This window comes from Microtus pennsylvanicus, chromosome 10, assembly GCF_037038515.1.
Source record: "Microtus pennsylvanicus isolate mMicPen1 chromosome 10, mMicPen1.hap1, whole genome shotgun sequence".
Taxonomy (NCBI): Eukaryota; Metazoa; Chordata; class Mammalia; order Rodentia; family Cricetidae; genus Microtus; species Microtus pennsylvanicus.
In genome coordinates this window covers 98589061-98602584 of record NC_134588.1, presented here as the reverse complement: position 1 = coordinate 98602584, position 13524 = coordinate 98589061, and the positions used below count along the sequence as shown (strand labels likewise).

The 13524-nt window shown below is 34.5% G+C and overlaps 1 protein-coding gene across 17 annotated transcripts in view; it reads right to left on the bottom strand.

Annotated features, from left to right (window-relative positions):
- The window catches only part of Cdc42bpa (CDC42 binding protein kinase alpha), a 221175-nt gene that overhangs the window by 70885 nt on the left and 136766 nt on the right, over positions 1-13524 (bottom strand). For 14 of the 17 annotated variants that reach the window (XR_012912113.1, XM_075989294.1, XM_075989300.1 and 11 more), the window contains 3 exons: positions 12204-12337; positions 3138-3380; positions 2803-2913 (listed from right to left, as the gene is read on the bottom strand). Coding sequence is in view for 16 of the 17 variants with exons in the window: in XM_075989294.1 (XP_075845409.1) it covers positions 2803-2913; positions 3138-3380; positions 12204-12337 (488 nt within the window). In the remaining variant the exon portion in view is untranslated. The remainder of the gene's footprint in view (positions 1-2802; positions 2914-3137; positions 3381-12203; positions 12338-13524) is intronic. The other 3 variants (XM_075989303.1, XM_075989305.1, XM_075989307.1) reach the window with 1 other exon arrangement.

Genomic DNA, 13524 nt, shown 5'->3' with positions numbered 1-13524 from the left:
CAATGTACCTGGCACAATACTGGGCCTGTCATGTCAACCACAGACTGTGGAGGGGTTCACATGGCTCTATGTCCCATGCTGAACTAACGCTTACTCATAGGTTCTAGGCAAGGGGCAGCTATTGTCTTCAGCTGTGCACCCACTGAGGAACCCACGAGCTTCAAACTTATAGCTCCATCATGGTTATACAGATGGTGAAAATCAATGGGTCACAACACACAAAGTAACACAAACAAACAAACAAAAAACCTATATGAGTACGGAAAAGGAACCTGCTTGGGGCCTGGGGAGTGGGAAGGAGATAAAGGAGGGCAGACAGTGGTTAAAACTAAACAGAATATACTATTTATATGCAAACTGCCAAAGAACAAATTTAATAAAATCCATTGAAAGTTTTTCCTTGTGCTGAACCACCCCTACATTCCTGAGCTATATCTTATTTGGTCATGATATCTACATTTTATAATATACTTTTGGGTATTATAAAATTCAGTATTCTAATATGCTAGATTTTGTTGAGGATTTGTGCATATATATTGATAAGAAATGTTGGCTTGTAATATCCTTGTGAAGTCTTCCTCTGGCTTTGGTATTCAGGGCCATGCTGGCCTCAAGAATGAGTTATATTTCTATCACTTCTGTTTTTTTTTAAGACTTTTAGGAGGTGTTATTTGGATATGAAGTGTTACAAAAGTTTATTTGTTGAAGGCTGGAACCCCACTGGTGTCACTATTGAAGCATGAGATCTGAGGGCTCTATTCTCATCAATGGATCAATCTACTGATAAGTTCATGATTGAACAGTCTTTGTCTACTATATGCTCCTTGGCATGATGTTCTGTTTTGTCATTAGAGCCAAGTAACACAGGGCAAAACCTCCGAGATGCTGTGGGACAATGGTTTTTATCCTGTCACTTGTATTATTCTAATAAAACGCTAATTGGCCAGTAGCCAGGCAGGAAGTAGAGGTGGGGCGACTACAACAGGAGAATTCTGGAAGAGGAAAGCTCAGTCTGCAGTCGTCACCCAGACGTAGAGGATGCAGATGTGAATGCCTTGCTGATGAAAGGTATCAAGCCACATGGCTAACACAGACAAGAATTATGGGCTAAGATGTAAAAATTAATTAATAAGAAGCCTGAGCTAACAGGCCAACCAGTTTATGATTAATGTAGAACTATGTGTATTTCTTTGGGACTGAATGACTGTGGAACTTGGTGGGACAGAAACCTCTGTCAACACCGAGATCATAAGCCAAAATAACTTTTTCCTTCTTTATGTTGATTTGTTTAGGTAACTGTTCTTTAAATGTCTAGTAGTTCACAAGTGGAAAATCTGGCCTTGAACTCTATCAGAAGATTTTTTAAAAATTCATTTTTTTTATTTGCTATAGATCTGACTTTCTATTTTACTTTGAGTCTTTTTTGGTTATTTTGTCCATTTCATCTAGGTCATCTATTCTAGTGGCATACAGTTCTTTTACTCTCTGTGGTCATAAGCAAAACACCCACCTTTGTTTCTGATTTTAAATCCCTACATCCTCCTTTCCTCCTTGCTCCCTTTTCTGTTCTGTCTAGCTGAAGGTTTGCCAATTGTGTTAATCTCAAACAAAGTTTTAGGTTCACTGGCTATTATTTTTTATTCGCTATTGTATTATTTTTGATCTAATGGTCACAGTAATGAGAGAGCTAAGCAAAATAAATGTCTAAGACTTCTAGGTTGCCCTTTTTAGTTCTTCTGAATTAAGTAAAAGAAAGAAACACCACTTTCTCTGATATTCAGTCATCACAGTTACGGCCATTTCTATCACGTGACTGACTGACTGAAAAGCACATGTATTAAACAAGTATTTTTAAATGACCACAGGTCAATAATATATTTGTCTGTATTTTTAACAAGCTAGATTACAGTTCTGGAGAGGAAAGAGATCTGTGAGTCAGTCATTAAACCATGCTGCAGTTACTACAAGGATTCAAATGCAGCACAAAAGGAGCCGAATTACTGAGCACTGTGAGGTGTGATCTTGCACATGTACTTATATACCCTAGAAGAGAAGCTTAAGATGAGAGGATTAAAACAGGAGGGGAAACGTTCCATCAAGTGTTACATAGCTAGTAACTGGTCAGGCTAGAACTTAAAACTGGATCATGTGGCTAGAGTTGGCCTCTCTTGGGTCATTTATAAAACAGGTAGTGGTGTGATGGTTAATTCCAACAGTCAACTTCATGTGAAAATTAACACAGAAACAAACCTTGGGCATGTCTATGAGAGAGCTTCCAGACTGGGTTAACCTAGATGGAAAGACAAACTCTGGAATCCTGGACTGAACAAAAAGGGGAGTGTGAGAGGAGTGACAGCTTTCATCTCTCTCAACGTCCATACTACAAATGTGATGTGACCTCAAATCCTGCTCTCCATAATGACCATGATGAACAACACCCTCAAATCGTTAGCCAAATAAATATTGCTTTCCTTAAGCTGCCTCAATCAAATCTTTTGTAATAATGAGAGGAAATTGGCAAATACAGGGACTCTTGATACCTTATCACAGCATGCATTAAGGGTACAAGGACATCTTGTTCAGGGAGGCAGCCCTTCACGGATTTCTTCTCTCCACTAAAAAAAACTTGAGTGTGACAAGCAAGTCTCCATTAGCTCCCTACTACTGAGAATGAGAACTGAGACTACTAGACTGGAAGCACAGGCAGTTTTCACTTTTTACCAACGAGTTTTAATAAGTTAGCCGTCCTATCAGGCTTACAGAGGAGAAAATTCATCAGGAGTCATAAAGGTCAAGTGATACCTTCAGTCCCTCCAATTCATTTTCCAGTTGTTTAGAATAATGCTCGCTCTGCTCACGCAGCTTCCTGTCCTTTGATGCTTCAGCAATTAGAGCTTCAGTGTGAACTTCCAGCTTCAAAACAAAAAAGGCAGATTTCATAGTTAGCTTTGCAAATTACTTTTCCTTAAGAAAATTTATAGTTCGAATGGTGAACTTCATACTAGTTTATAGTACTAAGCTACACAATAACTATTTATTAAAACTTAAAAGAATGGAATGCACATTATTTCACTAGTCTCTAAGTGCAGTTTAAAGCACGACTCTACAGATACTATGGAATTTGCCTGGCTACTGACCTCTTTCTTGGCTCTTTCTGCTCTGCGCAGCTCCTGCCTTAAGCTCTCAGCTTTTTGCATCACCAGGTCCACCTCTTCTTCCTTATCTCGGACATGGCGAGCAAGTTTCTGTTTTTGAGTGTGCAATTCTGTTAGTCGTTCATTGATCTCCATGAACTCCTGCATGGCCAGTTTCCTCTGACAGTGTGCGTCTTTCAGCTCTTTGGATTGGTTTTTTAATCGCTCACTAGCCTGGACTAGTTCCTATAGTTTTGTAAAAAGAATACACGTTACCAAATCTGCAACCTAGAGACCATATTAGGTCATGAAAGTAGCTATTATTAAGTCATGAAGAGCCACAATTATTAACCTCAAGACAACTAAAGGAAATTCACTACTTCTAAAGACATTAAGGGAATGATGTCTTGTTTAACAACTTCTCAAACTCATTTTTAAAAATTTATTTTTATTTATGTATATGCTTTTAGCCTGTATTAAAAATGTGCACCATTGCATATTTGAGTCCAGAAGAGGGCATCAAAACTATGAAACTGAAGTTATATGCAATTGCTGGCTCCCACATGGGTACTGGGAACTGAACTCTGCAAGAGCAGCTAGTGCTCTTAATCACTGAGCCTTCTCCAACACCAACTCTCAAATTTTTATGCTAACATGTTATGCTAAAATGCAAGAGCAAAGAGGCAGCTGAATGAGCACAATGAAAAAATATAAACTATGATGTTCAAAATAATTTGCAAAATTTAATAAATATTTGTGAGAATTTTCTAATTAAGCTGAATGACCACAAATAATAAACAAAACACAGTTGCCTTTTTCTTACTGAGGAGAATAACCCTTAGACCAATAACAAGGAGAAACATCTCTAAATTTGAGATTACTAATTTAGAGGTGCTTTGCAGACTCAGGTCAGTGCAACTGTAGGAAGGAATTTCAAGGAAATTTGGCTTATTCAAGCATTAACAGCAAATGAACGTAAGCCCATACCCACAGATTTTCAAAGAACCAAAGAACAAAAGCACTATAAAGTATCAATGGCAACAATAGGAAACAAAATAAACATCAGAAGTATTTGAGCATCACTAAATACTGGCATATGACGGATATATATGAGACATTGGAAGAAAAAAAGGAATTATCATAAAAACAGGGAAATGAGAAAAGACTAATTAAAAGACACATTATTAAAGAATCTGTAGGTCCATTTAGACATTAAAAAATTCATCAAAATTAAAAGCACACACATATGTTATATAGAAATCTTTATATTTATGAAGCATGAAAAAATAATTCAAACCTAAACCAAGAAATGTATAAAAATGAAACTGGAAAACACTACAACAATAAACTCTCCAAAAATTGGGGTGGGGGGGCTGACGAGACGGCTCAGCAGTGAAGAACTCTGGTATCTAGAAGACCTGGGTTTGATTTCCGACACCCATGTAGGGCAGCTCATGACCATCTCTAACCCCAGTTCAAGGAGAGAGAATGCCCTCTTCTAGCTTCCATGGGCACTAGGCATACAAACAATGACAGCAAAACACTGATACATGAAAGATTAAAAATAGACAAAGAAATAAAGACTTTGGGAGGACAGTGAGGAGGCTCAATGGGTAAAGGCACTGTGTTTGATCCCTGGGTCCTGCGGACAGGGACAGTGGACAGAACTGACTTCTGCAAGTTAATAATCTGAGCTCTATACCCATGTTACAGCAGGTGTAGACATATGCATTCAGGTATGTGTGCATACATGGATACACATGAAATACATTTTTTTAAAAAAAAAGTAATTTGGGTTGGGAGTAAATCATTTATATTCTACTCTCAGAAAAACAAAACTAGATTATCAGACTCAAAAGAGACAAGTAGTAACAGAAAGAGTGGAAAAACATTCAAAGAGACAAGAAAATGATGCTGTATACTCAGAAAAAATACTTCTAAAGTGTATCAAAATCACGACCAGATTGGCACTAAAGGAAACTCTACACTTGTATTTCAGGAAAAAGGAAAACAGCTCTAGAGAGACAATGGAATACAAAGGAAACAGAATGTTAAGATCCTGGCATACACGGATGTGAAGAAATGTGTGTAAGATTATATTATTTTAAATATCTGATTTACAGTTACTAGTAAATATATATACTAAATATCTGTGGAGACGGCACATAAATTAGAAGGAAGTAGCAGAATTAAAGGCCCTTAAGAATTTTGGTGACTAGTTTAATACATTAAGGTTTTGTTAATAAGCATAGTAAAATTAAAATGCAAATGCCTAAAAACCAGAATTGGTACAAGACAATCATGAACAAGAAAACAAAAAGTAAGAAATGATTTAGCAAAACAAAAAAAAAAACATTCTAGAGATTGGTTTTGTAGTAATACACACATCCTTAACCCTGAGGAATTATGCCTCAAAGGGGTTCATATGGGAAAAACTATGCCACATGCATTTTAGCACAATTATATTTTGTTAAAACAAGGACACAAAAGAAGCACAGCATGACAAGTACAAGGGAAAATTAAACAGAAACATATTCATATACATTAGTAATCAAAATAGATACAAAGGACCAAACTCAGCAGATAAAGGTAGTTTGTTATACCAGATAAACAAATCTACATCTTAGCAGAAAAGCATTGTTAGGAATAGGGAATATTACTAAACAATCACAGAACTCAATAGAACAGGAAATCAAACCATCCTAATATTTAGTGAATTCTGTAAGGTAGTCTTAAAGTACATCGAAAAGAAATTGCCCAAACTAGAGCACATTAGAAAATAAATAGCCACAACAATAATTTCAATTTCCTAATCATTAATTATCAACTAGTCACAATAATGGCTATAAAGACAACCTGAAGTAGAGCCCACACGTATAAACCCAGCATTTGGGAAGGTTAGCGTGAGTTTGAGGTCAGCCTGGTTTATGCACTGAGTATAAGGATATCCTGGGCTTCACAATGAGACTCTGTCTTACCATACCCTTCACCCACAAAGGGTTTGAAAAGATCTAGTAAGCTTTCTATGTATAGAAGTTTGCACAGTGTCTTGGGAATATATACTCTTTTCAATAATATATACTAAAAGATATATTGCATAGTTTAATAAAAGCTGGTAAGAAACAAGCCAAGGTAAAACTGAGCGTTCATAAGAAAATATTAAGTCTCTGTGTATTTATTTGGAAGCTGGCTGGCAGGTTCCCAAAACAGCCAAAGAGCAAATAAATAAACAAACGAATAAATAAACCCAACCACAGGAAACACACTCTGAAATAGAAAGAAAAAAGAGGGCCAATTTCAGAGTCCACATAAGAAATAGAGAATCTTTCCAATAAGAAGGAAGCACACTGTCTTACTAACACGATCTTATATTAAAAACAGTCAAGAAAAGTAAACAAAAAGTGTAGGCCAACTTAATTCATAAAAACTTTAGGATGAGCAAATAATTTCCAGTGATGTATAAAATCCCTAGATATGTTGCACTCACTATATATAGAAATGCTAGCTCTACTACTTCCTATTGCCAATGACCCTGAGAAAGTTAACACCTCAGTATTCAGTCTCAGTCAAACAGGAATAATAAAATAATACATAACCCATGGATTGCTGTGAGGATAAAATGACATTTTACACATATGTGGGGTGTGCGTGTGTGTGTATGTGTAAACATACATGGATGACACTTAAAACAGTGCTATTAAACATAATCCACATAAACATGACCAATGCTATCATATTATCATTAGAAAATGATACATGGGTAATTTAGACTAAAAAATGTGTTTCATATTAGAAAACTCTGTTACTACAATTCACTGATGTGGTATTCCCCTCTGTATTCTATGAATATGTTTTATTACCATTGGTTAATAAAGAAGCTGCTTAGGCCTATGGCAGGGCAAAACATCAGTAGGCAGAAAAACTAAACTGAATCCAGGGATAAAGAAGATGGATTCAGGCAGATGCCATGTAGCAAGCGAAGGAGAAAGACCCCAGAACCTTACCAGTAAGCCACAGCCTCGTGGCGATACACAGACTAATAGAAATGGGTTAATTTAAGATGTAAGAGCTAGTTAATGAGACGCCTGAGCTAATAGACTAAAGAGTATGTAATTAATATAAGTCTCAGAGTGGTTATTTCACAAGCAGCTACAGGAGCTAGTGAGTTGGACCTGATGGGTAGAGCGAAACCAGTCCAGGAGAACCAGTGGAATAGAGAATATTTTTAGCTATAATTCAGCATGCAAAGTTTTAAAGCAGAATCATATAAATGGTATACAGGAATGAACATTGTGTAAACACAATACTTATTCTTAATAGTAAAAATTGAATAGCAAATTAAAATAGAAAGCAATTTCCTTAACTTATTGAAAAATATATTCTTAAAACATATATAGTAAGCATTAGTAGTAAAATTTTTGAGGCATGTTCTCTAAAATCATCAACAGGTTGATACCTGATGTTCCTATTTCTATTCAGCATTATTCTGAGGTTCCAGCTAACAAAGTAAGCTTACAAAAGATGGAAACCATAAAAACCACAAGTTAGAAACAAAGTAGTTATTATTTATAGAGAATTTTGAAAAAAATCTAAAACATGTTCTGTTAGTAAGAGTTCAGCAGTGTTAGACAAAAACTGCTAACAAAAGCCAGAAAGAAAACATAAAGCTGAAAGATGTTAAAAATATGAAATAATAGAATAATAATTTAAAGAAAAGCAAGCAATTTCATAAAAGAGCACATTTTGTTTGCTTATTCATTCTTGTTATTGAAATGGGGACTCATGGATTATAGGCTGACCTGAAACACCAGGTAGCCAAGGACACCCCTGAATTCCTGATTTTCTAGCCTACATCTCCCTTGTACAGGATCACAGGCATCAGCATGTCCGTTTAGGCAGTGCTGGGGATTGAACACAATGCTCTTTACATGCCAGGCCAGCACTATACCAACTGAGCCACATTATACAATTTAATTAACTTTATATATATGGAAAGATATTACACTGGTGGATGAGAAGACTGTGGCACTAGACAGAAACAGCTTTCATATTTTGCACAATTAGCCGAACAAATGTCACTGAAACTTGGGACTTTTCCTAAATGTGAGCCATAGAAAATAATTAATAACAAATTTCAATAGTGGGAAAATTTATTTACCTTCTGAAGGCATGTCAAGGTGAGGTTGCATGTGCCCTGGACTATGGGGACTTTTTTGTGAAGCTGATTATTTGGGAGCTTAACTGAGGCCTAGAATAGTTAAATTTTAAATTTTATTTCAAAGGCACAGAGAAGAAGTCCAAGACATTTCTCTTCAGACTTCCTAGGAGACTAGGAAAAAAAAAAAGAGTGGAGAGAAGTATTGCCTTTTTCTTCTATATTAACACCTGAACAAACATTTTGGAGGTTACTCTTCTGTAATAAAAACTGATGTTATCAGATGGCAATCTGCTATGTTCTTACTTAAGTGTATATTCAAAATAATAATAAACATACATGAACTTTAATATAATGTAATATAGTTAATTATTCCATAATTAATCAGTGATAAAATATAATTTCAATTAAAATTCCATCACGATTTTCAAGACTAATTTAAGAGGGAATTTGCTATATGATGGAGGTGCCACTGTACAGCAGAGGAAAGAACTATTCTGTCCACAAGTAACTGGTTAGCCATATTGGAAAAAGGAAAACTGAATTCTTACAATACACTGTCAGGCAGCTAGTTAGGTATTAGCAGCATTTATAATTCTCAGTATTTTTTTTCCTGTGCTAATACACATTAGAGGGTAGTCATGAGTAAGATAACTATCTTCCTTTATTTGTATGTCCTGTGTAAGGCTGAGAACTATTTAAATAATTTTAAAAGTGCTGACTTGGTCCTCATATTTTAGAACTAATAGGAATGAACCCCTCCCTCATAACCAGTAGCAAGACTTTTGATCATTGGTCAAAAAAATAAGGTCTGAGTCATATCTCTAGCTCTGGTTGGTTGGATGCACATTTAGAATTTACAAGACTATTATATGGCTTAATGCCTTCTCAGAAAAAACAAGAATGAATTTCCAACCTCTTCCAGAAGAGACAATTAAAATGGACCTTTCAGTCACTTGTACAGTGAAAACACCCTTCAGACAAAGCTGTTTAAAAAGACTTCAGAAACAGTATAAAGCCTACCTAAGAGTAGGCTGAAGCAATGGCCTCTTTGACCATTGTCAACTCTCATCCCTCGAGCATGTGCAAAGGAATTCTACTTTGTGCTATAATAAATTCCACCCATCTTCTACCTCATGCTGTGTGTCTGTTTCATAACAATTCTTTCCACAGAGATCACAAGGACCAGGGACCAAAGGAAGCACTGAGTAAGAGTCCAGTGATGACAGGTAAGCAAAAATTAGTTTCTAGTGTTTAGAGACATAATATCAAAGTAATAAAATCATAATAAATATCAAAGATCAGGCTTAAAATTAAGTATATAACTTAGGAGATTTTTTTAAAACCTCTGATTTCTTAATAGTGTATGAGCCAGCAAATGCACTAACTTAAGTGTACTGGCAAATGTACGTTACACATACAAGCTCTGGTTCGTCAGAGAACAAACAGAAAAGCCACTGACAGGCATCTTTAATCTGCTCATTAAGTGAAGGATGTTGGAAAGTTTCAAGAATTCTTATAAATAACAAAAGCGACCAAGTAGAAAAACACGTACATTTTGTAAAAGAAATAACATAAAATGATGAAGAGGCATGTAGTTAAAGATATATAACCATTTAAAAAATTAGACAAATGCACAGTAGACTACATGGTCTTGTTAGACCAAAGTCTGAATATAGATGAGATTGATTAAGACAAATAAATGCAGCATATGAAACGTCATTGAACATAGAAACTTCTGTATTATATAAAAGAATATAAAAACTGGAATACCAGAAAACATTTTAGCATTACCATAAAAAAATTTTTTTGCTAAACTAATTAAAATTAAGCAGAGGACCTAAGTGGACAGTGATCCAAGGAAAACTTAAAAAAGTCAACAGCTATATAAAGAGATAGTCAAGATAACTAACCACCACAGAAATGAAAAATCAAAGCCAGAATTAGATATCACTTTACAACTGTCAGAATGGTTATTACAAAAAGGGCAAAAGCAAATAAGCACTGGTTAGGATGCAAAGAAAATGAAATTGCTTTCCCTCCTGCCCGTAAGCCATTAACCAAATCTTTATTCATTATTTTATTATTATACCTTACTGGTATAGCATTTCTTTTTGACACTAACATATTTTCAAAATATACTAACAGGATTGTTAACACTAAAATGTACTCAAAATTGTCAAAAATAAACTTGTTCCTAAACATCAAGATATTGGATTTTTGTGTTTATTATGTTAGTTAAATTTGACTGTATAATATTACCAGTACAAAGAAACTCATAAACCACTAATATTACTACATTATTATTATAGGAAAGAGAACTACAGTCATAATTGCCAAGTGCTATTATACTGTCCCCAGGTTTAGATGCATCTACACAAACCAAAACTCAATATTACAGTAAGTAGAAACAAAACTGTGCTCATCTAATTCAATTTCATCTATAATAGCTCCCTTATTAGCATAAGCTTGTTTTATTTGAATTCCATTTTTTACTGGTAGTAAGACTTATAATTTATGCCAATAAGGACTTCATTCTACATTAATCAGTACTTTGTATATCAAATCATTAAATAAAATTTACTCTGTGCAGAAACTACTACCTACACTGCCATTAGTCCTAAGTCTGCCGTTGTTAATGACATTCATGGTGCTTACCAACTGTGGTTCAAGTCTTTTCCTACTGTCTTCTGGGCTGTTCTATAATCTTAATTATGAATAGATTTTGTGGCAATGCCTACTACCATTTAAATGTTACACAAAGTTCTTATAAAAGTGACTAGCTTTTCTTCCCCCATACTTGCTTTGAAAAAAAATGACATTTAAAGAATGAATAAATTATAAAGGAGATTTTAAATTATAACCTATTAATGTGCATATTGGCAAATTATAACAAAAATATATAATGAACATGTGTCAGATACATGACATTAAACATTAGAAAATATAAATTAAAACTAAAATATCATTTACAATCTAAAATCTATATTTAAAATTTTTATAGACATCAGATTCTACTATTTGTTTTTCTTATGTCTTTTTCAGTAACATTTCTAAGTCAAAGCTTTTAACTTTCCAAACAAACAAAAAGTTTTTACTTTAAAGCCTCAAGAATTTGAGTTCCCTATTACTAGCTAATGAAGAATGTTGATGTGGGATTCCCCTCTATATGTTGTGAATGTCTTTTATTACCACTGGTTAATAAAGAAGCTGCTGTGGGCTTATGACAGTGAAGAACAGAACAAGGTGTGAATTTCAAGCAGAGATAGCGTAGAAAAGAAGGCGGAGTCAGAGAGATGCCACGTAGCCACTAGAGAAGACAGACCCAGGAACTTTACCGGCAGGCCACAACCTCATGGTAAAATATAAAATAATAGAAATGAATTTAAGCTGAAAGAATTAGTTAACAAGAAGCCTAAGCTATTGGCTTAAAGCAGTTTTTAATTAATAACTTTTCTGTGCTATTATTTGGGCTTGGGTGGCCAGAAAACACACAAGCAACCTTCATCTACAGAATGTCATACAACAAAATAATTATTAAAAATGTAGGGGACTGAGAGATGGCTCAGTGTTTAAGAGCACCTTCTGCTCTTGCAGAGGACCAAAGTTCAGTTCCCAGCACACGTATTAGGCATCTTATAACTGCTTGTAACTCCAGTGCCGCGGGATCCAATGCCTCTGACCTCGACAGGCACATACACTTATGAGCACATACCACCCCACAGATCCACATAGTTGAAAATAAAATCAATCTTAAAAAAAAATAATTTAAAATTAATGTTTTAGGTTAGCATGAAAATTTCATTTCAAATTTCTATAGAAAATATATAGTCATTTATTAGGAATACTTCCAATACTCTATAAAAGATGAAACATATAGAAACAGCTTTAAAGATCCATTCATATATGCATACCTTATTTAGCTCATCTCTTTCCTGCTGCAAAGTTTTGATTTGTTTTTCAAAAGCCTTGATTTGCCTAAAAGCATCATCTAGATCTCGTCTCACAGAATTAGCTTCTTCAAGTTGTTGTTCCAAACGATTAACTTCTAAAAAAAAAAAAACCCAAAACTTTAATTCAGATATACAATATAATCAAATGAAAACCAGAATAATAGCAGTATTTACCTAGAGCAAATTTTATTTCCCCCATCCTTTGGATTAAAAGATATATTGTTAATTCTTTTCATTTGGGAAAATTATATGAAACAGATTTAGCAAATTCTGAATAAGTTGCCTAAGACTATGCAATTGGAAAGTTTCTGCCAAATAACAGGATTTGTTCTAAAAATCAAAGTTATTATTAAATTATTTTAAACTAATATACAAAATGAGCCTATATTTATTAAAATCAAGACATATATTCAACTTGCATCAATTATATATAATATTTTAGATGCCAGTACATCAGGCTATTGGGTTTTCATAAGAGATAGCTGTCACTCATACTCCTTTATGAAGAAAGGTCTGCTTTAAGAACACTACAAGTATGTTATTGTGAGATGCTAACAACAGACTTTTAACTCACAGCAGTAAATCTATGTGCATCGGTATGCGCCTTCAGGTCCCATATAAAGAAAACTTAATACTTAATAACCACATTCAAACTTTATTTTGTCTTCACATACTGCATGGATAGTTAGAAACTTTAATTTCCATCATGAAGCCTACAATACTAATCATTTAAAAATACAAGAAATAAAGCATGTGGGTAGTCTAGAGCTTCACTGGAAATGTTGAGAATGGCTGATCTAACTGCATACAAGTTTCCTGAGGTGGACAGAGATTAGGGCTGGTCCAGGGGCTTCCTTAAACTAGTTATGTTATGCTTTCATTTATAAGTTAATTAGAACAAAGTGAATTCATTTAATTTTTTTAAAAAATGCATGAATATTAACAGTGGGAATGAATAACTATATATCTGCTATGGGAAATGGAATAGAAATTCTTTTTAAAAAAACAATGTATGATCTACAATTTCACTATGGGGTGAAACAGTAAACAGTAAAAACAGGAACCTGGCCAGAAAGTGTAAATTTGTGTTCATAACTGCATTATTATCCATTGTCAAAAGGCAAAAGCAACCTACATATCCAGTGACAGATGAAGGCAAAAGTAAAATCTATTATATGGATATAAATGGAACATTGCTCAGCATTTTAAAAGTAAAAAGTAGACATTTCTAATATAAACATCCTACAACATAGATGATCCTTGACAACATTACACCAAGTGA